General features: G+C 50.7%; 1 protein-coding gene across 2 annotated transcripts; it reads right to left on the bottom strand.

The window, feature by feature from the left end:
* Window positions 1–26557, bottom strand: CNPY1 (canopy FGF signaling regulator 1). Of its 2 annotated transcripts, XM_021078816.2 has the most exons (4): window positions 26372–26557; window positions 24508–24604; window positions 20348–20439; window positions 1–2346 (listed from the first exon to the last, which is right to left on the bottom strand). In XM_021078816.2, exons 1-3 carry the CDS (start codon window positions 26513–26515, stop codon window positions 20396–20398), a joined length of 285 nt encoding a protein of 94 aa, XP_020934475.2. In that variant the 5' UTR covers window positions 26516–26557; the 3' UTR covers window positions 1–2346; window positions 20348–20395. The 2 variants fall into 2 exon arrangements, with proteins under 2 accessions (XP_020934475.2, XP_020934478.1); XM_021078819.2 differs by lacking the exon at window positions 1–2346 and having other exon boundaries at window positions 17448–20439.
* Between the last annotated feature and the right edge of the window lie 625 nt (window positions 26558–27182).

Below are 27182 nucleotides of genomic sequence, written 5' to 3'. Positions count from 1 at the left end.
CCTTTTCAAAACATGAGTGCCAGCACCTTATATTTATTTAAAAGTAAACAAGACAAAACTCAGAAGGAAAAGTCACAGCAAGCAGCAGAAAACACCGCGAGGCCAGGGCTCAAACCCGAATCTTCATGGATACTTGGGTTCAACACCCTCTGAGCCGCAATGGGAACTCCTTGGAGACATGGATTGGAGCCATGTATGCAACCTACACCACAGCCACAGCAATGCTGAATCCTTAACCTACTGAGTGAGGCCAGGGATCAAACCCGAATCCTCACGGATACTTGTTGGGTTCAAAACCCTCTGAGCCACAGTGGGAACTCTCTGGAAGGTTTTCACTGATCTCTCTGGCCCAGGTCTTGTTGTTTTTTGGCCATGGCATGTAGAAGTTCCTCAGGCCAGGGACTGAACTTGTGCCACAGCAGTGACAATGCCAGACCCTTAACCACTAAGCCACTGGGGAGCTCCCATTTTTTATTTTAAATTTCATGTGAGGCCTATGCCTCATCTCTCAGTAAGTTCCTGGCCCTTACACTTTGATCATTTAGAATCCCTCGTGCCTCTCCCTGTCCCTGTTGCCCACTGCAAAATCCATCCGAGCTGCCTAGCATGTTCTCTGCAGGGCGACCTCTCAGAACACACATCAAGATGGGACTGAGGCCGTTCCTGAGGTGGTTCCAGGACTCAGGGTAGGTCTCTGGCCCGGCACAGTGGGTTAAAGGATCAGGTGTTGCCCCAGCCACGGCCCAGGTCACAACTGTGCCTTGGATCTGATCCTTGGCCCGGAGAACTTCATATGCTGCCAAAAAAGAACAAAAAATGATGTGCCTGAGGTTGAACAGGCGGCGACTCTGGCGTCCCAAGGCTGGGCCCTGGGGAAGCCCACTCCTAAAGCCGTTTTACAGTTTGCGTGACGGGACCTTATGTTCTCTAAGACGGAGCACAATCCCTAAGCCGCCTACCTGCTTTAGAGGGTCTGCTCTCCTTCCCCGCCCCCTGCAACCTGGGCCCCTCTGAAGGGCCAGCGGGGCTCCAGAGCCCCAGGGAGTTGCCTGGGGCCACTGTTGTGACTGCATCACAGCCCAGCTCCTTGGGCCTTGTGCCTTGTCAGCCTGGGAGCCAGAAACCTCACTTTGCTCGGGGCCACTGCCCAGGGAGCACCAGCTGGGAAGAATCTTTGAGAACAGTCTGGGTTTTCTGATTCTTTTCTTGAAAATTAATTAATTGGTGTTCCCGTCGTGGCTCAGCGGAAATGAATCTGACTAGCATCCATGAGAATGCAGGTTCGATCCCTGGCCTCGCTCCGTGGGTTAAGGATCCAGCGTTGCTGTGAGCTGTGGTGTAGGTTGCCGATGCGGCTCAGATCCTGCATTGCTCTGACTGTGGCGTAGGCCAGTGGCTACAGCTCCGGTTCAGCCCCTAGCCTGGGAACCTCCAGAGGCCTCGAGAGCAGCCCTAAAATGACAACAACAACAAAAATTAATGAATTAATTTTTGGGGGCCACACCCGAGGCATGTAGAAGTTCCCAGACCAGGGATCAGATCCACCCCACAGCAGTGACACCACCGGATCCTTAACCCATTGATCCACCAGGGACCTCTGGCTTTTGGATTCTTAATTCAAGCCTCTCTCCAATATAAGAATACTGTGTCTCAGAAAAGTGAAAAATATCCTAGAGAAGATGCTGGAGTGAATGTGCAGCTGTAGGAGCGGGGAGGGCTCCCCCTTGTCCACAACCCGACCTTCGATGAGGGTCTAGCCCACATGTGCAGCCCATGCTGTGTGTGCATGTGTGTGCGTGTGCCTGCAAGCCTGTGTGTGCACGCCCATTCATGATCCATGTGCATGCGGGCACACACCTGCATGCACTGGGGGTGTGCACACCTGTATGTGTGCATCCATGGAGGGGTGGGTTAGGTGAGACAGGTGTACATGGAGCCAAGCTTCTGTCTGTTACTGTGTTTCATACCAAAGGCTAATTGCTTTGGGATCTGAAATCAAGTCCTGATGGAGTAAATCGGAAGCTGGAGTTTCTCCCCACTGGCTTTCTGGGGACAGATCAGGCATTTGCTCAGAGCGGTTGAGGTTAGATACCCATGTTCAGCAGGTGGTTGGGGGGCTCCCTGCTTCTAGGTCCACAACCAGGGCTGGGCGATCATCGGCCAGCAGGGCTGGGCGGGGTCAGGACTGGTAACGGGAACCAGGCATCTGAGACAGGACGCTGCCTTGGAAACACCCAGGGTGCACTGGCCAGGCTGGAGCCCCTGCCATGGGGCTGGGAGGAGGATCTGGCTCCTGCAGTAGGGCCGGTAGTCTTGCTCTCAGCTGAGCCCAGAGACGCTCCATCTCTGGGGAAAGAGAAAAGAAATCAAATCAGGATATGACTCCAAAGAAGATATACAGATGGCCAACAGATGCATGAAAAAATGCTCAACATCCCTGATTATTAGAGAAATGCAAATCAAAACTACTATGAGATACCACCTCACACCAGTCAGAATGGCCATGATAAGTCCCAAATGCTGGAGAAGCTGTGGAGAAAAGGGAACCCTCCTGCACTGTTGGTGGGAATGTAAATTGGTACAACCACTGTGGAAAACAGTGCGGAGGTACCTCAGAAAACTAAATATAGAATGACCATTCGAGGAGTTCCCGTCATGGCGCAGTGGTTAACGAATCCGACTAGGAACCATGAGGTTGCAGGTTCGGTCCCTGCCCTTGCTCAGTGGGTTAATGATCCGGCGTTGCCGTGAGCTGTGGTGTAGGTTGCAGGTGCGGCTCGGATCCCGCGTTGCTGTGGCTCTGGTGTAGGCCGGTGGCTACAGCTCCGATTGGACCCCTAGCCTGGGAACCTCCATATGCCGTGGGAGCGGCCCAAGAAATACCAACAACAACAACAAAAAGACAAAAAAGACAAAAAAAAAAAAAAAAAAAAGAATCACCATTCGACCCAATCTCACTCTTGGGCATACATCGGGACAAAACTTTCCTTGAAAAAGACATATGCACCTGTATGTTCTTTGCTGCACTATTCGCCATTGCCAAGACATGGAAACAACCTAAATGTCCATCAACGGATGAATGGATTAAGATGTGGTATATATACACAATGGAATACTACTCAGCCATAAAAAGGAAAAAAATGCCATTTGTAGCACCATGGAGGGAACTAGAGACTCTCGTCCTAAGTGAAGTAAGTCAGAAAAAGACAAATACCATGTGATATCACTTATATGTGGAATTTAATATACAGCACAAATGAACCTTTCCACAGAAAACAAACTCATGGGCTTGGAGAATAGACTTGTGGTTGCCAAGGGGAAGGGGGAAGGAGTGGGATGGACTGGGGGTCTGGGGTTAATAGGTGCAAACTATTGCCGTTGGAGTGGATAAGCAATGAGATTCTGCTGTCTAGTCACTTGTGATGGAGCATGATAATGTGAGAAAAAGAATGGATACATGCGGGTTCCCGTCGTGGCGCAGTGGTTAGCAAATCCAACTAGGAACCATGAGGTTGTGGGTTCGGTCCCTGCCCTTGCTCAGTGGGTTAAGGATCTGGCGTTGCCCTGAGCTGTGGTGTAGGTCACAGACGCGGCTCAGATCCTGCATTGCTGTGGCTCTGGCGTAGGCCATTGGCTACAGCTCTGATTCGACCCCTAGCCTGGGAACCTCCATGTGCTGCAGGAGTGGCCCTAGAAAAGGCAAAAAGACAAAAAAAAAAAAAAAAGTATACACGCATGTGTGCCTGGGTCACTTTGCTGTACTGTAGATAATTGACAGAACACTGTAAACCAGCTTTAATGGAAAAAATAAAAATCATCAAAAAAAAAAACAAACAGGATATGATTCCAAACCATAAGGGGACGGCTCTTTTTCCTCCCGGCAGATTCAGATGGCCCTTCTTGGTCCAGGTGACTCTCACCATCAGCAAGAGGCCCTTTTAAACATCCAAACGTGAGGCTACGGCACGATGGTCACTGTCCTTTACTACCCATTCATGAAGAAAGTCCACGAGGGAAAACACGATGACAAATTAAGTAACGCTTTTAAATGCACTGATCGCAACAGCATCGCACAGAGTGTTATAGATGCGAACCTTCATTTATCCAGCCTGTTTGGGTTGCTTAATGTAAAATGAATTTACAGCTGTGTCAGGATGCTTTCGGTAACAGAACAGAAAAAACCAGGTCAACCTTGCTTAGACAAGCCCCGAAGTCCAGCGCTAGGATGACTTCAGGTAAGGCTTGATGAAGGCGCACCCATGTCCCCAGGGGGGGTTTCCTTTGCCTCTCTCTTTGCCTTGGAGGGTGTTGGCTTCGTCCTAAGGCTTTCTCCCTCAATAGATGATACAAGTGGGCTTCCGGCTGGAATGGGGGCCTTAGAGGAAAAGGGACCTCCACACCTGTGTCCCCTCCTTGGAGAGGGGAGTGTCCCTCCTGGAGGCTCCCTGTGGACCTGTCTTGATGCCTCCCTGGCTCAGATCGGGTGGTGTGTTTTCCTGAGCCAATAGCCAGGTGATGCGGTGGCTGACCTGTCCCATCAGGGTCCTCCCCTTCCAGGCTGGACCCAGGAAGATGGCCATCGGGGGCAGGGCCCCAGCATGCTCCTAAACGGCCACAGAGCCCTGTGTCCCCCTCCCCTGCCTCCACCCAACCCTGGCTCAGACCTGCCTGGTCACGGCTGCATTCTTGGCTATTCCTCTTAGGACAGGACGGTGGCCGGATAACTCCTCCGGCTTCTGGTCTCCACCCGCCCCGTCCTGTTAACTGGGAGCCCCAAGTGGGGTCAGCACGCCCCCTTCACCTCCTAGGACAGTGTCTCCTGTGACCAGGCCCAGAGGTGTGCGCTGGGACACCGCATCTTCCCGACTCCCCCGCAGCCGGGTCTGACTTCCCTGCAGGCTGGTCCCCCCTCCCCGGAATCCCGTCCCCACCTCCCTCCCACACAGGCCTCATCATGGGGGCACAGGAATTAGTGCCACTTAGCACAAGGTGCTGGGTGACCTCGGCAAATGCAGTTCTTGGCTGTGAATTCCCAGGGGGTGTGTTCGCACATCAGAGCGAACTAAGAGCACGGCTGCCTGTGATTCGGAGGCCGCAGGAGGCATGGGAGACCTGGGGTGACAGGAGTTTTACTGTGCAGTGGGCTCCCTGTCGCCTCCCCCCGACTCCTGGCTGCCTCTGGGGAGGCCAAGGGCAGGCTCTGAGGTGGAATCTCCAGTCCTCCACTGCCCAGCTGTGGGCGCTGGGCTCGTCTGTCTGTGCTTCGGTGTCCCTGTTGACGGCGGGCTCTTATCCGGCTCTTGGATGGCAGAGGGCACGCCCAGGCCCCCCGTCTGCCTCACCTGCTCCAAATCCCCTGCCCTGACAGCCAGGTCACAGCCTGTCACCCGAAACCGAGGGCCAGCGGTCTGAGCCCAGCTGTGCCCGCGTGACTTGTCACACCTGCTCGCGGGAAGCCACACACCGCTTCCTCCTCTCTGGCCCTGCTCATCTGGGTCAGTCGCCCCCAGTCTTTTCAGGGAAAAGACCTCTTTTTAACATCCCCAAACTTTAGATCCACAACCTAATGGGAGTTATAGTTTCAGTGCTTTCTGAGAAAACAAAGGGACAAAAACCAACTCTCAGTCTCATGGGGCATTTATTTATTTATTTATTTGTCTTTTTGCCTTTTCTAGGGCCGGTCCCACGGCATATGGAGGTTCCCAGGCTAGGGGTCGAATCGGAGCTACAGCTGCTGGCCTACACCAGAGTCACAGCAATGCAGGATCCGAGCCACGTCTGTGACCTACACCACAGCTCACGGCAACACCGGATCCTTAACCCACGGAGCAAGGCCAGGGAGCGAACCCGCACCCTCATGGTTCCTAGTCGGATTTGTTAACCCCTGAGCCACAGCAGGAACTCCCATTTTTTTGTTTGTTTTTGTTTGTCATGGGGCTTTTAAATGACATTTTACCAATCATATCGGCACCTACAGATATCTGAGGACTAATCTATATAAGTGTACATACATATTCATTCAAAAATACATACATTTTACATTCATATGTATATATACAAATATCTATGTACACACATCTCTCTGTAAAGCTGGAGTGCCGTAGCAAAGAGGCCCCCAAATACACTGTCCTCGGCCAAGAACACAGGAATTAATTCTCCGGTGACACCTCTGCAGTGAACAGACCTAGATCACGGGCCAGCTCTGTCCCCAGGGACCTCTTCCTCCCTCCCAGCCTGTGCCTTAGACGCTCTGTGGGAATGAAAATGGCCCGGATGTGATGTCCAGTACGGCAGCCACTCGCCCGCGTGGCAATTGGGCATTTGAAATATGGCCAGGGCCACGAGGATCTGAGTTTTCATTTTATTTAATTTTAACTAATTCCAGTTAACTGCCCCCTCCGGGCCGGCTCCTGGGTGCTGTGTTGGACAGCACGGTTCTGCTCCCGCCGGGGTCCTCCTTGCTGTCTGCCTCCTCGCCGTCTGCCTGGTCCAAGCTGTGAGCTGCCTGCCAGTGTAGACCACCCGCCACTGGAGGCGGGTGGACAGCGTGAAGGAGGCAGCCCTGGAGGAGGATTCCCCCCCCTTCACGCTTCTGCAGGGAGGCGTCTCCAGGCCAGTCCTCGAAGCAAAGAGGCGGGAAACGGCCTGACCAGGCGGCCGCACGCTGGGGTAGAAGGAGGCGCCGTAAAAGGCAGAAGGAGCCTGCTGGACAGCTGGTGGTCTGAGCTATGCTACAAACCCCTGCTCCGTATCAGTTACTTTGACTATAAAGCTAGTGGGCGAAGTATGGATGTAGGTCCCTTGCAGTAACTGCGTCCCCAAGGCGGGGTGACAGAGGGCAGGACCCCAGCTCAAGTCTTTCCGCATCTACATGACGTAACCATTCTGAGCTCTGTGCCGGGTGCAGGGACAATACGCTGGGTCCCCGCCTTTCCATCACTTCCTCTGACCCCCGTGGACTGGATCCCTGGCCCTTGGGGTCTGGCTGCTGGGGGGAACCCTAGCAGCCCCAGCCTGGGACTCAGGACAGCAGCGAGATGCTCCCGCCGCTGGGCCTTTCATTGTCAGAGGACTCGGATGATTCTGGTCTCATCTCATGTCCCCAGCAACCCTGAGAGGGACAAGGGGCACCCCCACTTCCCCAATGAGGAAACTGAGAAGCAGCCCCCCGACACCCGGCTGGATGCATAAAGCCCTGGGCAGGATGGAAGGGCTGCTGGACAGACGGCCCCTGCAGTCCAGCGCCACAGATCCTGCCTGGAACTCAGACACCCTGCCCAGGCCAGTGCTTCCCTGGAGCAGGGTCCCCTGTCCCTTTGTCTGTTTTTCTGTCCCACTCCTGGTGAGCCTTCGTGGTGAGGGTCCTGGGCAGGTGGCTGGGGGAGAACTGTGCATGTGGAGGAGGGGACAGAGGCACCCCGGGGGGCACTGCAAGGGTGCCCAGGCAAGTCAGAACCACCTACCAAGAGGCCAGCACAGAAAGTGACAGGGGCCCCCGACCTGAGTGGACGACATCAAGGAGCGTGGTGAAGGGTGGTGCTCGGGGGCTCATCTGGCAGCAGACGAAGGACCGGTTGGAGGGAAGTGGCCTCTGAGCGGGGCTGCAGGCCAGTGTCGGGCTTTACGGCCTAGGTGGTGGAATCTCAAGAAAGGCAGCCAAGAGGCAGCAGAGACTGCTGGGCAGAGCAGTGCCTGGTGGCCACAGGGCACGTTTGCTCCTGTCCAGGCCTCTATCTGTCCCCTCTGGGGACAAACTGTCCTCCCCTGCCCTTCCCAGGCAGCCCCATCCTCCCACACAGCACAGGGGGGACGACTGGCCAGCATCCCGCTGCTGTGACTTGGCTGTTCTCAGCCCGGTCTTGGCGACACAAGCCTGGGTCAGGCACCAGGAGCCCAGGAAGCACCCCCAACCCCAGGGTCCCGGCCCCTGGCCCGCCCCTCCCTCCCGGGATTGTCCCGAGCACCAATGACCAGGACTTCATGGTTCAGAAGCCACCAGAAGGCAAAGGGTAAAGGGGCCACTCCCAGGCGGTGAGCCCAGGGGCCGCGGGGCCTGCACGCTCGGCTGCCTTCTCTGTGTGCCTGCGGCCTTCGGGGTGGGGGCGAGGCCCAGGGAGAAAAAGTCACGTCCCAGGAAGTGAGGTGCATCTGCTCTGCCCAGAGGGGCTCTTCTTCATGTCTAATCAGGGCCCGAACCGCAGGGCTCGGTTGGGAAGTGAGGGGGCAGCCTGGCCGCAGTCAGGAAAAGGGGGCTGAGCTTCTCCAAGAAGGACACCTGTCAGAAAGTGTCACTGTGAAAGACAGATGGGGCCCCTGGGCCAAGCCTGAAATGCTCCCTGGCCTGGCACGGCTCCCTGGTTAAGGAGTTATTTTCTGTTACAAAGAGCGGTCTCCTCATTTTTAGCAACAGGCATCATGACTAAAGAGCAAAGCCCTCTTTCACTAAACTCTGCTCTGCGCCCGCAGCCCCAGAGCCTAGAAGCACCCGGGAGCGTTGCCCAAACATCTGGGCATCCAGAACCTTCTTCTTTGACCCCCCTGGGAGTCCTGGGCTGCTCCTTCTATCCCCTCCTCCAAGATGAAGCGGAGGCCCGGAGCGGGCTGATCCAGGCGGCACGGCCCGTCCTTCCGACGGTTGCCATGGCTGGTCGCAGGCATCCGCGGCGGGTCGCAGGAAACACGGCTGTGGCCGCGGTACAGCAGGAGAGAAAGGGCCAACGTGGAAGACGGAAATTTTTTTAATGTGCAAACAGTCTCGAGAACCCACAGAAACAAAAGGGAAAAGAGGAGACAACCCAACAAAGGCTGGAAGAGCAGAAGGAGCTTCGGGGAACAAGGCGGAGCCGACAGGACGAGCCAAGGGGGAAGGAGCCGCCGATGAGAGCGCGGACCAGGGCAGGAAAGGCCTTACGGGGCTCCTGGGCGAGGGTGTGAGCCCGGGGGTTGGGGGGCAGCCCGACGTGGCGATGTGGGGACACAGGGACGAGGGGCCAGAAACAGGACTGCAACAGGCAGACACAGCAGGGCAGGAGGAGCCCCACAAAGAACCACAAGGACAAAAACTTATCCTGGGCCTCCTCATGAAGGGTATTTCGCAGAACCGCGGAGGAATCGAAGGAGCAGAGAGAGGGTCCTTTAGCCCAGCCCTTTGCCTGCGGGGAGGACCTGACTGCCCAGGTCAAGATCGAGTCCTGCTGCGTCCCTCTGCTTCCAGCCCTTTGCCCCCAGGCACCCACCACCTGCCCCTTGCTTATCATGTATTTATTTTTATGGATATTGTTGGCATGTAACATTGTGTTCGGCTCAGGTATGCAAGGTAATGATTCGCTCTCTGTATCCACTGCAGAATGATGTGATATAAAAGCTGCATGACCGGGGTTAACAGCCCCTTCCCGCACATGGGAAAGTTGCTAAGAGCAAATCTGAAAATCCCATCACAAGAAAAAAAAGAAAAAAAGCGGTAACATTGCGAGGTGACGACTCTCTAGACGTATAATGGTGATACCTTCGCAATATATTCATCCTGCTTTCAAATAGGCTGTGACACTTGAATACTGGAACCCAGAAACCTGGAAGGAGCGGGAATAATGTTATAAGAGCGGGAAGAGTCGACACTGGAGAGAAAACGCATAGGTTGGAAGCAAGTAGGGGCAGAACTAGGGCTGGGAGCAAAGGGTGAGGGGGGCAGATGCAGGGAAAATGGGGAGGCAGGTGCAGGGAGGACGGGAGGGCAGGGGCAGGGAGGATGGAGGCAGGTGCAGGCAGGATGGAGGCAGGTGCAGGCAGGATGGGGCAGCTGGATGTGAGCTAGGAGGGATCTTAGTCCATGAAGTCTGGTGGATCTGGGGAGGTGGGTGGGGGCACTACGGTGAAAGGTGATACAGCAGGGGTGCGAATGCCAAGGGGATGCTGGAGAGGAAGAAGTGGCAGAAAGAGTGAGTGTCAGCTTCCTCCGTGAGCTCTCTGGGATGCTCAGAGCATCTTGGGTAAAAAAGGGAGGTCTGACTCAGTCAGTAACTCAGGGCGGGGGGATGCAGGAACAAGTGACAAGAAGGGAAAATTCAGGGGAAGTTCCATAAGCCTCTGACTTATGGAAAGGGAGAAAGTGTTCCCTTTTCCTTTAGATTATCATGTTCTGTCCCATTCTTTTTGGCACCTGTTCCTGGAAATATGTGAGATTAGTCTATCTCGCAGGGGGAGTACTTTGCCAGAACACTTTATTTTGTAAACAACTCTGGCAGCAGAAGCCCCAAGGACCCAATGGTCACACACCCCCCCTTGGCCACCCAAATATAAGGTGGAGCTTACGGTTGACTTTTTTGGGTAAATATTTATTTATTTAGTCTTTTTGCTTTTTCTAGGGCCGCTCCCGCAGTATATGGAGGTTCCCAGGCTAGGGCTCTAATCGGAGCTGTAGCTGCCGGCCTATGCCAGAGCCACAGCAACTCGGGATCTGAGCCGTGTCTGTGACCTACACCACAGCTCACGGCAACACTGGATCCTTAACCCACTGAGCAAGGCCAGGGATTGAACCCACAACCTCGTGGTTCCTAGTCGGATTCGTGAACCACTGCGCCACGACGGGAACTCCTATTTATTGACTGATTGATTGATTGATTGATTGATTTTCGTCTTTTTAGGGCCGTACCGTGGCACATGGAGGTTCCCAGGCTAGGGGTCGAATCAGAGCTGTACCTGCCAGCCTACACCACAGTCACAGGACCTAGCGATCTGAACCACGTCTGGGACCTACACCAGACGCCCTAGAAAAGACAAAAGGTTCAGAAACTCTGTCTAGAGGGATGATGAACCTTTGCTAAAGACCAGCATCTCTCTAGGACAAAGCGGGGGGAAAGCGAGTTCAGAAGAGTGTTACGACTGCCCCTGCAAACTCGGTGACGTGGCTGTAGGACAGTGTCTGGGCTACCCTTCCAGGTCTGGCTGTGCTGGCACACGTGGGGACTGCGTTGGCCACCACCACCTGGCCGCGTGGGGCCTCTGTGACCTGCCTGCCCTGCCCGCCACGGAGGACTGCAGTGGACGGCGCGGCCCCATGCCGTGCTCAGCCCCCCGCACCCACACGGTGCAGAGGGGGCTGTCTGCCCCCCGTCGACGTGTATTTCCCTGTCGCGATCTTACAGGGGAGATGTCGCTGGTGGACAAGCCCTTGGTGCTGTCCCCAAAGTCCTGCTCCTGGTGAAGCAAAGCCCCACCCATGACTGTGGGGGGGGCTCCCCAGGGCTCCTGACGCCCTCCCTGCACGGGCGCACCTGGCCCTCGGGCGCCACCATCGCCTGCAGGGGAGATGCGCTGGCACTGCAGTGGGGACACCTGGGCCTTTGCCACTGGTCACAGATGCCTCTCCAGACCCTTCTTCATCCGCAAGTGGAGATGATAACCATTTCTGAAAAGGTTGCCATGAGGGTTATGCCAAATGCCCACAGAAGGGATCCATAAACTGTAAAGGGCTGTGCCACGTCCACCACCAACACTGCCGTTACTACAGCAACGGAGCGCTGGGGCTCAGCCTGCCCCTGGGTGACCAGCCCGACCCCCAGCTTGGGGACTGTGTTGGGCCGGTGTGGTTGGTCCAGGCTCTCTTGTCCTTGGGCTGAGGACATAGGACCTTCTTGGACCAAATTACATCCAAAGATGAAGGAATTTGCCCGACGGGGCAGAATGCTCCAGAGCCAAATGTCCCCAGAAGGACAGGCACTGTCCTAGACTCCAAGGCCTCCCTGGACAGCGAGGAACCCAGTGGAGACTGGCCAGAGTGGCACCTGCCCCACGAGGACCACACGGGACTCAGGCCAGTTTGCAAGCACCTCTGCCCAGCATTCCTGCTTATGGAAATTCATCCACAGGGAATCAATCTTTCTTTTCTTTTCTTTCTTTCTCTTCCTTCCTTCCCTCTCTCTTTCTTTTTGCTTTTTAGGGCTGCACCTGCAGCATGTGCAAGTTCCCAGGCTAGGGGTCGAATTAGAGCTACAGCTGCCAGTTTACACCGCTGCCACGGCAATGCCAGATCCGAGCTGTGCATGAGACCTACACCGCAGCTCATGGCCATGCTGGATCCCCAACCCACTGAGTGAGGCCAGGGATCAAACCCACATCCTCATGGTTCCTAGTTGGGTTCATTAACCACCGAGCCACGAAGGGACCTCCCCACTGGGAATTTCCTTGAACTTGACTCAGCTACCAAAATTCACTTCTGCCTTTTCACAACAATAAAAATATCAAAAATAATCTAAATGATCGGACCCAGGAGATTAAATAAATGTGACGTGTGTGTTACACAAGGGAAACAGTTGGCAGCCACTGCGGTTCATAGTGTGGGAGACTGAATGGCACGGAAAGGCCCTCGCAGCACGTCGAGTGGAAAGGCCGGTCACGGGACAGGACACCCTGTATATTTCACACATGTACACACCGCACATGCACACAGACGAACACACACAAGGTAAACAGTTAGCTGGGGGATAGATTTGAGAACATGTTTATTTTCTTATTTTTTAAATCTGTATTTTCTCAACACATGTATTTCTTTTTGCTTATAAGAAAAAATGTAGGGAAGGTCCCGGTGTGACTCAGCAGGTTAAGAACTAGGATCCAGGAGGATGCGGGTTCGAAGCCTGGCCTTGCTCAGTGAGTTTAGGCTCCAGCGTTGCCGTGAGCTGTGGTCACAGACATGGCTCAGTGTGGCCGTGGCTGGGGCTGTGGTGTAGGCCAGCAGGTGCAGCTCTGATCCAGCCCCTAGCCTGGGAACTTCTATATGCCATGGGTGCAGCCCTGAAAAGAAAGAAAAAGAAGAAAGAAAGAATGTAGGTTTTTTTTTTGTTTGTTTGTTTGTTTTTGCAGTTTTCATTTTGTTTTATCTGGTTTTAGGGAAGCAAACCTAAGCTAATGAGGCAGACGTGCCCTCTGCAGTTTTCCTAGTTGGGGCCGCTTGTCCGGGCCCTGCCTGCTCCCGTCTACACCTGCCTCCCAGGTGTTCAGAGGACAAGGGCTCCCGCAGTGGCCCTGTGGACCTCAGAAGGAGGGAGCAGGGGTGGGAGGCCCTTAGGTGGTCTCGAATGTGGTCCCCCCAGAGGATGGAAAGAAAGACCAGCAGCGTCGATGGAGGCAGTCAGGCCAGCAGGGGAAGCAGCAGAGCAGGGGGCCAGCAGGGGGTCCATGCAGGGAACTCTGGAAAGAGGGAGCCCCCGGGCAGGGCTCTCTGGTTCCCAGCCGGCAGCAGGCTCTGGGTCTGCCAGGCTGCCAGGACACAGACTGGTCCCAGGCCTGGCATCAAACATAAACATGAACACGAAAGGGATCGAAGGCACCCCCGCCTCCGGGGCACCCTGGGCTCTGTGAGAACCTGGAGCAACTACCAAAAAGAAGTGCTTTCTACTCTCCTGAAAGTTACCCAAACTCAATGCAATAATTTTACAATCTGAGCTTGTGTGTAGCTTGACACCCATGTCCCAAGCCCCCAGGTGATCAGAGTTCTATGAAGGCCCAGACCGCAGGTCCCCCAGGACATCCAGCCCTGCGGTGCAGAGTGAGGCCTGGGGGCAGAGGCAGGCGGGCCCCTCAGCTCTGCTGCCAGTCCTGCTGCAAAATAGAATAGACGGCCATCGGGCCGTCTTCTGTCCCCCTCTGAGGGTCATGTCCACCTGCTGCGACGCTCGTCCACCCAGGTGTCCCCAAGGGGTGTGGGGCCAGGACACCTGCAGCCTCAGCGCCTGGCACCTGTAGGCTCCCACCTGCCTCCTGGGTGCCTCTGCTGCTTCATTCTCACTACAGGGGAGCTGAGAGTCACCACCACCGCCTGGCCTTACCCGAGGCCTTCCCTCACTCTGACCCACAGCCGCGGACACACTTTCCAAATTCCAAGCGTGTCGCTGGCATGTTTTGTGTTTTCACCGCCTCAAGCCAGGTCTTTCCCGTATCTGCAGCCACTGCTGATAGAGGGGCTGGTCGCCTGGGGAAGAGGCAGCCCTCAGGGGAGAGAGATGGGAGCCCTGCCCGGGGCCACACAAGCCCACCCCCACATTAGAGGGGCTGCGCACCGTCCTGGTCCCACTGGACCCACAAGGGGACACGCAGGGTGGAGCCGCGAGCATACGGAAGGTGCCCCTGGGCTCAGTGGGGCTCACCCAGTGGCCGTGGAGGTGTCGGCAGCGATGCCAGCTGCCGTGGTCGCCGGTCAGAGGGGCTGCATCAGGTCACGGCCCCATCTGCCCCGGGTCAGCCGATGGCCCAGGGGACTCGGGGAGGGGCGCAGGTTTGGGCACGTGGTGAACTCAGATCTACTGATGAAACGCCATTTCTGCAGCCAAACTAAGAGAAGGGCTGCGAGCTGGGCTGGCTCTCGAGGTTCAGATCCAGGATGTCAGGGCCTCCCTTTGAAATGCTGAGTTTGAGCCTAACGGGCTGGCTGCTGAGGTGTCTGCTCCTGGAACTCATGACAAGGACAGCTTGGCTCAAGGGCCCTCGGGCTGCTCAGAGCAAGGACGCAGGACACCACAGACAAAGGGGCTGCACGACCCTCCCCTGCCACACCTGGGGGCTCTGTGTGAGTCGTGTCATGGCCCTCTCCGGAGAGAGGTGGGGGTCTCTGGTCCCAGGGCTTCCTGGCCCTGAGTCACGGGGTGTCCTTGGCACCGGTGAGCGCAGAAGACAAAGCTCCCCACTGCTGGGAATGTCGCAGGAACCACAGGAGGTTGGCTCTGCTGGACCCAAGCTCAGACACCACGTAGAAGGAAAAGGATTGGGGTCTTTTTGTGGTTTGGCTGTACCCACGCTGAGGTTCCTGGGCCAGGGATCGAACCCCAGCCACAACAGCAACCAGAGCCACAGCAGTGACAACTCTAGATCGCCAGGCCACCATGGAACTTCAGAAAGGATTGCTTCCCCGTTTTAGGGCCAGAGATCAGACTCTGGCTGAGCCACAGTTTCCACCTACGCAACAGCGGCAGCCAGGCGGGATCCTTGACCGCACTGGGCCAGCAGGGGGTCAAACCCAGGGCTGCTTCCCTTGCTCCGCAGCAGAAACTCCCTGAAAAGGATTTCTAAAAAAGGAAACAGTATTCCCTTCTCAAGGCTGACTGCATCACACCCCCTCTTACAGACAGTCAGCAGCTTTCCCTGCGCTTTGTTTGAACACACATGCGGCTCCAGATGGCTGTCTGTCTGTGGACCAGCACCAGGAGGTGGGCAGGAAAAAGGAGGAGCTTTTGGTGGTCTGACCAGAAAGAATCACAGCACGTGCCCAGGCACCCAGCGCCCCAGCCCACGCACGGCAGACCCAGCCCACGGCTGATGCAGACCCCGGGGGTTTGCACGCTCAAAACGGGGTCCAGGTTTGAGTGCACACGAAGGCTCCAAGGTGTCGCTAAGATGCAACGTCTCCTGTTCACCATTTGGGGGTATTGGTTAAAAAAAAAAAAAAAAAAAACCCCGCTCAATCTGAGGGTATTAATCTTTCATCACAGCTTTGATTGCATATAAAGGCTGTTCGAGGGTGTATTTTCACCTAAAGGTCTCATAATTTAATAACACTTATTGAAGCGGCATTTGTATGAGATTTCGCTCTGTTTTAATACGATGTGGCTTTAAATAGGGTCCATTTTTAATGGGGACCAAATAGTCTATTTTTTGGTTCTCTGCTTTCTTCTACAAACCATGGGGCATGAAGGTGCCTCATCAGGGCGCTTTGATGAAGAACAATACAGCCGGAAAGACTGTTTCTACCAGACAATGCCGATCGCCCGATGGCAATCTTCTCTCCCTCCGTGGACAATGGTGTCACCTCCAGGATTCTCGGCTGATAGCAGAGAATATGCAGCAGAGACATCCCCACTTGTTCAGAAAGCAGCTTCGAGGCGAGCCCGTAATATAACATGTCAGGAGTACATTCTAACTCTTCAGGCGCCAACCTCTCCATTCATAAAGTTTGCGGTTGGTATTAATATTTCAGCTTATCCCTTGCAGGATCTTCTCCCGTCTCAGCCATGCTTAATTAACTGACATGGGGCATCCGACAGTCCATTAGGGAACTTGCATTCCTCAGATATGGGTTTATTAACAATCCCGAAAGGAAAAAGAAGTTACTAGACTTTTTTTTTTTTTCTTTCTTTTTTAGGGCTGCACCTGTGGCACAGGGAAGTTCCCAGGCTAGGGGTCGAGTCGAAGCTGCAGCTCCCGGCCTACATCACAGCCACAGCAACGCTGGAGCCAAGTGGTGTCTGCAATCTATACCACAGCTGGTGGTAACACTGGATCCCTAACCCGCTGAGCAAGGCCAGGGATCGAACCTGAATCTTCATGGATACTAGTTGGGTTCTTAACCCACTGAGCCATAGCGGAACTCCGGAAGGTACTAGAATCTTTACCTGCTCCAAACGAAGGCATGCATGCCTCTGAGTTGCATCACAGATCAAACACGCCTGCAGCTGAGGAACTTTGTCCCACACTGTGGTTCAACCAAACCGACTCTCTCCTAGGTATTTGCATTGGACTGCTTGGTGCTATCATGTTGCTATTATTCTACTTTGTGCTGTTATGTTGCAGCGCATAATACAACTTTGACCTATGGTTCCTGGAAATCTGTGTTCCACAGAGATGAGCCATATTATAATAAGATGCTAATACCTTTCCCATGTAACTGCACAGTTTGTTTTCCAGTCACTCCTTCACAGACGGAATGCTTCCTAAATATTTTGCTGCTGTGGGGGTAGAATATTTTCTATGCATGTTATACAGGTTGGGTTATTTTTTTCTTTCTTGAACATCTCGAAAGTCAAGATGGGAGCATAGGCATGATTTTTTTTTTTTTTTCCTTTAAGGAATTAAAGCCATTTCCAGACACGTCTTCTCTGGGCTCACTCTGGAGCAGTCAAAGCTTTAGCTGACGTCTCTGTGTCCCGACTTCATTGATATCTGTGTGTGCAGGTTTGTAGGCTGCGTCTGCGTAGCCACAGTCTTATCAGCCATCCATCTCCCGAGCCCCCAGAGACTCAGGAAGGGCAGAGAGCTGTGTCTGATGTTTTAGACGCACTTCCTCACACTGTCCTTAGGAGCCAAAGCCTGCTTTTTCAGGTGATGGCCCTCCAGACAAATGAGCGAATACTACATCAGACCTGCCGTGTCCTTGGACCAGGGCAGGTGCCGTGTCCTTGGACCAGGGCAGGTCCTGAAAACAGCACGAAGAGGCGATCTGTTTAGGGTAAGGGGGCAGTAAATAGGACGCCCAGAGAGAACCACGTCACTTCCCGCCCCTTTTCCTGGGTACTTCAAGGACAATGAGTTCCTAGGATTTTCATATTTTAATTCCATGTGTGAAATCTGACCTTCAACTCATGTAGTTCCTTGCTCTAAAAAGCAAATCAATGGAGGAATTTGAGAAACTTAGGAAGGAGAATTAAATCACAGCTGAACATCCTAAGAAAAACACACCTGTATCAAATGGGCATACTTTTTATTGTGACCATATAGTATCCTTGGGAACTGCATACTGGTTAAAACTATGAAATGTGCCACCGAATGGGTTTCAAGATTTAAGATGAGGTCAGAGATTTCCATTAGATTTTAAAACAGCTCACACAATCGTATCAAAGAATGACTTTTTCTCATATCCCATTACTCTCTGAATTTTAAGACGGCTACATCGCTTAAACTATTTATCTAGATAATGCTATTACATATATGAATAAATATCCACCAAGCCGAGACACAAGTCTAAAAAATATAACCAGCTATTGACTCTCTTTTTTTTTAGGGCTTGTCTTAGTAAATCAAATATTGATCTCTCCCGTTTGGGACTCTGCTGTATTCCACTCTCTCCTCCTCAGTGACAAGGATGCATTGGTCTTGGCTTATTCTTAGCAAAGAGTAATTCACATAACAAAACATACGCTGCTCATCTCCGCCAATTTGGTTTTTTCTTTATCAGCACAGGGTCACAGAAGGCTTCCATGAAGACCCAAAGAAACCATGTCGTAAAAGGAGACCTTGAAACCATCCGTCTCAAGCACGTCCTCTCCCCTCCTTATTTTAATAAGCATTAGAGCCCCCGCCTCCTCTCCAGGAATGTCCTTTGACCCAGAATTAGGGCGCTGTTCATGGACTCTGAGAAAATTTTCTGTCCCACCTCTTTCTTCTCTCTGGCTTTTTGCTTTGGTTTGCGTTTGGGGTCAGTAGAAGTCATTAGAAAGGGAGGCATGTGGCTGGAGGGGTGGGGAGGCGGGCAGCCAACCTCTCATTATTGCTCATTCGCAAAAGCAGCGCAGCCTCGCGCCTCGCCATGACCCAGAGGGAAACGCAAGAGTCATATCCCATCGCAGCCGTAAGAAAAGCAGTGGCTTATGTCTAGGACTCGAGTGTAGTTTTAATCAACAGCTACAAACACGTGCATGCGTTTAACTAAAGTTTGATTTGGAAAGAAAACATACAGAAGTCACGAGACGGCAAAAATCTTGTAAGAGACAAGAGTGTTTTTACTGGGAACCAAGGCAAAACTGAAAAGCCATAGTTAGCAAAACCTTAAGACAGCAGCCAGCAGAGGCAAGATGCGTGGTTCTTTCCACTCAAAGCAGGAGCATCAACACCCACCCATCAGTGGGAAGAAGGTGAACCTCCCGGCGGTCACGTAGGTTGGAAACAGAAACTCAAATTCTCTTACATTCTAGGATTAGCACATACTGTCTGTATGTGAGAATTTGTAGGGGTTGCCAACAGAAGTACGCGAAAGACGCCAGCAACCTTTCTATAATTTCAAATACTACAGTTTCAGTGGAAACTGTATGCCAGCGTCCCCGCCACGTTCCCGTGAAAAATCGTTCAGTGCATTTACCAAGGAAGCCCAAATTAGGAAAATGTTTGTGACTTACTATTTGAAATGCTCAATTACGCTTAAAGAGGTCAGTTTACTAAAGATGCAGGGATGGCGTTTTAAGTCACAATTTTACTACGCTACTGTAAGATGATGCTCATTAGTCTTAAATCCTATCTCCCCTTTATATCTGCTGCATGCAGGGCAGGCCCAGTAGGTTATGGCAGATAGGATCGGTCCTACCTAACCAGCTATAGACATATCAAAAATATCACAAACCTTCTCAGCTGTCCCAAATACATGACTTTAGCTTAAAAAAAAAAAAAAAAAAAATCTGACTTTTCACAAGAGCTGAAGTGGGAGAGGGAGCAAAACAGAAAGCTCCTGCTTTGCATTGTGGCCAGTGTTTCTTTCTCAACGTGAGATTTGGTTTCTCCCGAAGAGTCAGTTGAGCGCTTTAAGCGGTGGGGCTTCGCAGGCAGCGCTGTGACACATGGCAGAGAGTTTCTGCTCTGGGCGGACAGGACAGCATCCTACCTATAGTCTCAGCAAAAACAATGAGAATTTCTTCTTTAAAACAAGTGGAGACCCTGCCCGGATGTTTGAAACCATGCAAGTCATATTCCAATAAATGTCAACTGAACAGAGACAACGAGGACTTCCAGAGCGAGACTATAACCACACTGGTTATTAACGTGGCCGAACTAACGTCCCATAAGGACCTACATCCCTACCCATCTCCACCCCTGCAAAAACCTCCACAGAAGCAATGAGAGGGTGGTTAGCGGGAAAATCTACCTGCTAAATGTCACCCCAAAAGTCATAAAAAACAAAGGCACAACAGAAGAGTTTGCAGCAAAACAAAACACAGCCATGGGTGTCATTCTTAAAGACCTGATAATAAACCCACGAAAAATAAGTCAGCCTTCTAACTTATGGACTTTAGAATGTATGCGTGAGAAAGGCCAAGCTTGTTCTTGTTCACTAGAAAAGTATTTACTACTTTTTATGCATTTAATTCCAGAAGAGAAATGGGAACGTTTTCAAACCGAAGGTTCCCAGAAATCTGAATTTCATTCTTCATAGGAAGCGAGTTGGTTTCTCTAAGCGAGAGCTACATAGCCCGGAACAATTCCCTGGGAATTTGCAGCAATACGTTTTCTTAATTTCAGGATCAATCAAGTAGTCATGGAAAAAATATCAAGTTCTTCTCAAATAGAGCATCATACGTGTCTAAGTGCATGAAACATATAGTACCTATTATTAAATCCTTATTGCATTTATGAAATGTCTTCCCTTTTTTTTTCTATTGCTGCTGAATGAAAAGCTTCCCTGCCAAGCCTGTGTGTATCAAAAGCCGCAAAGGGAATTTGTTTTCTGCCCTCTTAGGCTTCACCTACGGAAAACACGGGGGGCTTGTCAGGCCGCCAAACAATAGATTTTCAATAAAATATCAGACACGCGACAACGCCGTATAAACAAGAGACCAAGCTTCTCCTCAAGAAGAAACATGAAGACACAGATGCAGACCTTGACCTTTGGGGTCGTGACTTGCCTCCTCTTTAACCAGAAGCACCGTCACTCCTCGACTTCAGGGTGATGAGCAGAAGTGTCACACAGACCTGGACAAAACAGAGTGAGACAGCATCACTACCCACGTCGGCCGGCCGCAGGTCATATGCGTTCTGCAGAATCACACTCTGGGGGACACTCGTGTCTAGGACTCTGGCAGGGACATTTTCCCACACACGCAAGAGCAGAAAGAAGAGGACCGTGACCTTGGCATGGACTGGTCAGCCGCTGCTCTTCTTGCTCCTCCTCCAGTCTTTTTTCCTGGAGCATTTTGAAACAAAGCCTGGGGATTTTATCATCTTGCCTGTGGCCCCAGGAGCCTTTTTGAAAGTGTTTAAGGACTACGTCAAACAGGCCATCAGCTTGCTGGGCATTTTACACCAAGGAGCGGAGAGGCGACAAGGCTTCTCCAAACACTGCATTTCCAGCTGGACGCAGGTAAGGCCAGCTCGCTTCAGCCGAGGCTTGGGATTATTTTAGCTACAGAATGTATTTACAGGGGGGCCTAGGTTAGCCTTTCTATTAGTCTGTATTATGTATTAGCCTTGAAAGTAAGTCTTTTGAATATTAGAATGTAATACCCCCACTAGTGCTCGGAAGTTCATACAGAAAGGGAAAAATGTTTTCACTTTAAATGGAGGCTAAACATTTCTGGATACCTGAGACCCACCTCATTGGCATTCAAAACGATGACGTCACAAACCCTAATTAGTCTGATGTCTTTAAATGTTGAGATTTGATATCAAAGCCGAAGTGATCTGTATACAAAACAGGCTTCTATTTATACTTATATTTACATTTCTATTTATATGCTCGCCTACCTAAAGAACGCCTCCACCAACCAGAGACTGTCCGTCATTCGTGACCTAAGGTCATATGTCTACCCCGAGTGGATTTTAGCTCTCTTTTACATCATGCCCTTATATCTTACCAAGATTTTAAAACATCGTTTTTACTTCAAGGCATCAGAATGACAATCTGGAGAAGCCTGGGTCATGTGCCACAAAATAGTCCACTAAGAAATTCTAAGGAACTTGCTTTTTTTTTTTTTTTTCTGTCCAGGAAAAAAAGACACACGTAAGAAAAAACCCACTATTGCTCTTGCTGCCTCACAGCCCAAGAACAGGGTGGATGGGAGAACTTTTTTTAATCCAGTGAACAAAACTGTCGTGGCAGCCACAGATCCACCTGCCATCCTGCAGCCTTTCCCTGAGATATATTCCATTCGTCAAGATGATGACGCATGTTCACGAAACTCTTACGACCGTGTTATTTTTAAATCCAAACACAGTCATCTTAAAATTTACGTATGTTTTCTCCGTTACTCCCCATTTATTTGTGTGTAGGGGGTGAACCTTGGCATCTTCATATTTTAAAGATAGACGTGGGTTAATGAACTAGATGGAGGGGCAATCTTTCACAGTGTACACATATATCCAATCAGCATGAGGTCTGCTTTAAATATCTTACAATTGTCTATGTCAATTCTACCTCCGAAGCTGAAATTTTCAAAAGTCTGGGAACAAGCCACTGTCGGCTCCCAGGGAATCATTAAAAATAAAAGGAAAGGTCTACATTAAATAGAAAAAAGCCAAATTCAGACACACACCCATTAAGTGTATATGAAGTATATAAAAAGACTAGGCTTCCAATCAAACCTCTAGTCCTAGACAGATCTATCTTTGAAAAGAGTATTTATCTTCCTAAAAGCAATGTGGACATTTTACGAGCTTTCGGTACAGTGTCTGGCACATACGATATACGAGGGAAAGGGTTATTGGTTAACTCAGCTTCATAACTTCCAGCACACACACACACACACACACACACACACACACACACACACGATCATATCTTTCAAACATCATTAAATCGTGCAGAGTGACCATGGCAAAGCTGTGTACAGAAGCCCAGAGGATGGATGTCATGCTCTGGCAGGGAACTTACTGTATTTGTATTTTGCATCATGTTCAAAAGCATCTGGAGTTTTGCTACAATATGAGAGTCCCACCTTTTACACAATTATCCGAAACCATCCCAATGTGGTCACACATGCTGCTTCTTCGTTGCTACAGTCATGAATAGGAATGACTCTCCTCGCTCGGCTGTTTTAGCTTTTTTTCTGGCAATCATTTTTAAGTTTGCAAAACTCTCTACCTGATTATGTGGTGTTAATGTCCTTCGGTATTGGGGGCTGCGGGGAGAGGGGATTCTTGGCTCTTTGTAGGATTAACGTATTCTCAGTTTTTCATTTATAAATGGTTTAAAACCATCTGTAAGTAGGTTCCATAGAGAAACAACATGAAAAACTCCACTCTGCAGCAGCCATGCAGTGGGGGCTGACGCTTTGGGGTGATTACCTTATCTTCTCACTGGTTCCGGGGCACTGATATTTAGGTAAGTACTTAATCAGTATTTTAAAAGTCAAGGCTTTTAGAATTTCCTGATCATGTTTTATTTTACACTAGTGATCTCGCACATATCTTAAGTTGATGCTTTCTGCTTGTATTTTCTTAAGAATAACATGAATTATTTCCAATTATAAATATGCAGAAGGAGTGGAAAAGAGACAGTTCATATTATTGAAATTAAGTCAGATTGCTGTGCTTGGGAACAGAGTCTTTCCCCCAGAATCTGATTCTTTGAGGCAACTACTGCCATGAAGTGGTGGTGACACTTTACCGAGCCCTTCTGTAGGATCTGAACAGGTGTTCCTAGAGCACGTGATTTGCATCTGCCATCCACGGTTATAACAAGCCCCAACTCTTTACGAAGAAACAACGGGAAAACAAGGATTTCCAATATCGTGGATTACATTTTTGCTTATACCTAAATGCATGCATAAGTCTCTGGAGTGTTTCTAAAACTCGAAAAGGAATTTCTCTGGTCAATTGTGATCACGCTCTTAAATACTGCATTTTACAACTTACAACAGTACACACCCCACATCAGTGGAAAAAGCTCTCTCACGCTGGACCGTATCATGGCACCAAAGTCTTCTCTGAACGGACAACCAAACTGGATTTTAAACCGAAAACAACCCCAGGATCGCCTCAAGAAGAAAACTTTGTCATCTGGGTGGGAATTCATGACTTTCTTGCTCACTAACTTTTGATGGCATCAATATTTATCTCTGAATGCACAGTAGCTCCTATTTTAAGGATTCTGGCAGAAACTCTGATCCTGTGGATGCAGGTATATTAGTCTTTATTATAATTATAATATCAAGAAAACAATCGCTGAATTCAGAACACTTCAAGCTTCTGCAACTGCCTAAATATTTGCAGTATTTCCCCCAGCTTTAAATCCCTGCCCTCACATATATGATGCATTTTTAAAAAAAGAGCTCTACAAAGGACGTACCATGTATCCTACATTCTTGCAAGTGTATTTGAAAAGTATCAGCATGATACAGACAGAAAGGTTTCTGTTTAACCAAACAGAGGGGCGGGCTCAGGGATGGTCCTGTTTCAACTCAGTATATAGGAAACAAAGTTCCTCAGGCAGTGTTTTCCAGCTTCTGACTGTGTGTTGTGTGTGTGTGTGTTTACGAATACGAGTTAAGTACTCTTTTCCACCCTTTATCAGAAAAAAAAAAAAATTTAAGAAGTAGATATTCTGAAAAGGAACTTGAAAAAAAAAAATCCAGCATCAAATAAACAAAGAGGAAAAAAAACAAAAAAAACCTTTGAAATGTCTTACTAAAGAAAGAGCCCATCTTCTGGGAGCGGAGGTAGCAGACCCATTCGCCATAAAAACACTCGCCTCTCCTGGTCCAGGAGGGAGAACCCAGCTCGAAAAGTTTCAAAAGAGCAAGTAGCCTGAATCCATGCAATTCTGACACAGCATCTGCTGCTGCCCAATTGGCAATCAAGCATTTTTAAAATTCATTTGAAACGTGGAGGGTAAGACAGACAACCAGCAAGGCCATGTGCTTTCTCTCACACGGTGTCTTTTCTGATTCAGTGGAGACCCTGTTGGTTGCAGGGAGACAGAGAGGCTCGAGGCTTGGTTTGGAGAAAAAGAGAGAGAGAGAGAGAGAGAGAAAGACATGCCGCAATGCTGAGCGGGAGAGAGGGGTGGGCGGGTGAGGGCACATGTTACATCAGACACAGTACCTGATTTTTCACTGCACAGCTTGTCAGCGAGGTGGTTTGCCTCCTGGGCGATAAGTGAGAATATTTCATCTTCGTACTCTTCTATTATAGTTTCACACTGTAGAAAAGAAAAACAGCATATGTGGATAGATAGGTGCTCACAGGACCTCTTGTTAGAAGGACTTGTCACAATTTTAGCAGCTGAAAATATAAAAGCAGGTTGCCAAGGTGGGCCATTTTTATCAGCCCTTTTGGGTTAAGACATCAATGATCAACCCATCATCTTCCAGAGATGTGGCTGAGTCCTCAGTCATGCTGCAAGTCGAGGAGGAGGCAGGAAAATGGTTCTTTCTATTTGTTTCTCTTTCTCCAACTGGGATGGAACGCAACGAATAGGGAGCAGGGGCTCCTATTTATGCAGCTGAAAACCTTCCTTTTTTTTTTTTTTTTTTTTTTTTCCCTTCAAAAACTTTAAAGAACATTGCTCCTTGAAACGGTTAAACCAGTTTCCTCTAGATTTAACATAATAATCCATGGTGTGGTTTTTAAAACAGGGGCTGGGGTGTGAAAACAATTAAGCTTTCTCAGCCATCACAGCAGAGGCATCCTTCGGTTTCATTCTGGCGAACAGGCTTTTGACAGTTTACTCACCAAAGCGCTTCTTCATACCACTTAGCCACCCAGCCATCATTTCCCTTAACGTCCCCCTGCCACCCCAAATCTGACATGGCCGAGAAGAGGGGGCTCAGATTCGCTCCGGTAACTGCAAACCTTAAATTCTGAGGGGAGCCTGGTTCTGAGTTGGGGAGCCACCAGCTCACACGCTCAGAAACTGTGACGCCACTAAAGGGCGTTCACCGGAGGCTTGGAACGCACCTTCCAAGTTCGTTAAATGAGACTCTAACAAAAATTTTAAGGGCATTTTTCAAATATTTAAATTCCATGGTAATAGCTTTATGTCAGACCTGTGAAGTGCAAACACACTTTCTCCCTGCAAGTCTTATTCCACCGTCCGTTCGGCCCTGAATTATTGTCTTTTACTTTTTAATTAACATGCAGTCTTCAAAAGTCAGCCGCAGCCCTTTTCTCAGGGTCTCAGGGTGTCTGACATTGGGGCCAGCGTGTGAACTAAAGACTTTTCTCAAACAGGCTTTCCCGGCCCTTGGTCTGATTCAACAGCATTAAGGAAAGGGAAAGCTCTCACCATATATTTTGCCAGGGACATCCTGGCAAGCCAGAGGCCAGCATGCCCACAAAATAAACATCATGATGGGAGGAGAACGCTGCATAAGGCCAACTCTCATACCTCAGCCTTTGTTTAACTGAGTTTGCGCTAAAATACTTGAATTCACGTAGGGGTAACATGCTCTCCCTTCTGTGAAGTCTTAGGAGGAAAAAGATGACGTGTCACGTTCCCTCCACTGTTTATAAAGACTTGAAAAGGACGTTCATTTTAATTTGGATTTTGAACCTAGGATCCACAGCCCCTGATTCCTTAGGAGGGAACCTGTAGGAGAAGAGGGGACCCTGAGTCCCCCCCAACCCCACCCCCCACCTCCCAGCGTGTCCATGGGAGCAAAGCTCCTTGCAAACTGTGCCTCCAGCTCCCTGGGATTTGCAACGCCCTTTCTGGAAAACAGCACTGCACTGTCTCCACTGAGACAACGACCACAGCCCCCAGGTAGCTCAAAAGGCAAGTCTCTAAGTGCAAGTCTCTGAGGACAACAAAGCTAATAACATGTGAATGGGCACATCTTGGAACTCAAACCCCCCCCCCCCCCCCCCCCCCCCCCCCCCCGCCAACAAACAGCAAAGGAGGCAGAGAATCAGAGCACAAAAGTACGTTCATGGAGCCCAGAATTGCTCAGGGAGGAAGAGCGCTTACCGCGAATTTCAAGGGTCTGTAAGCATCAGAGTAAAAAAAGAATTTTTTAAATTCTTTGTATATTTCGTCTCCCCTCCTGGGTGCAAATCTCTTGAATGTCTTCTCCTGGGTCACCGGGTCTTCTTCCAGCTTGTAGTCGTTCATTCGCTCACACACTTTTTCCAAGAGGTCAGTGAGGAAAGCCTCGGACTGGGCTAGGGGAATCTGTTCAGAAAAACAAACAAAAAAGGAGGGGGCAGGAAACTCATCTTCCTGTGAACACGATTTAAAAGACCTTCCCCTGCAGCCGCGTGGAAGCACCCCACCCCCCCGTGAAGCGTCTTGCTGTCCTGATACACTGTGTATATACTGTAATAGTATTTACATCATTTAAGGCGTTCGCGGCCAGGCTGCTTTTTAAAAAGTGCCCAGGGCTGAAAGTGGACAGAAGAAAAACTTAAGTTCAAACCAGCGACTCCACTTAATCCAGGTCATACTTTTTGAAAGTCACGGAGCAGGCAGACTCCGGCATGGAGCCCAGAAAATGGCTGTCAGGATCTATTTACTTGCCAGAGACAGACAGACAGGCGGACAGACAGACAGACAGGCAGGGCCAGAGGGAGCACTCGAGTGTCTGGACTCTGCTCCGGCGCAGCGCAAGCTGGGCGAAGCCGCAAGTCCCGCGCTCGGCGGCTGCTGCCCGGCGTGCCGTGGCGCCTCGACGGCCGCTGCGGGCCGCGGGCAGGGACAGTGGCAGCGGGCAGGGAAGAGCCCGGCTGACGGAACGTCCCCTCTGGCAGGCGCGGCTGCGCGGCTTTGGAGCAGCCCGTGC

Source organism: Sus scrofa, chromosome 18, assembly GCF_054392235.1.
Source record: "Sus scrofa isolate SSC_HxYL_T2T_F1_AM1 chromosome 18, Sscrofa_HxYL_maternal_Yorkshire_Landrace_v2.0, whole genome shotgun sequence".
Taxonomy (NCBI): domain Eukaryota; kingdom Metazoa; phylum Chordata; class Mammalia; order Artiodactyla; family Suidae; genus Sus; species Sus scrofa.
Note: the sequence above shows the minus strand (reverse complement) of the source record. Positions and strands in the feature narration are given on the sequence as shown.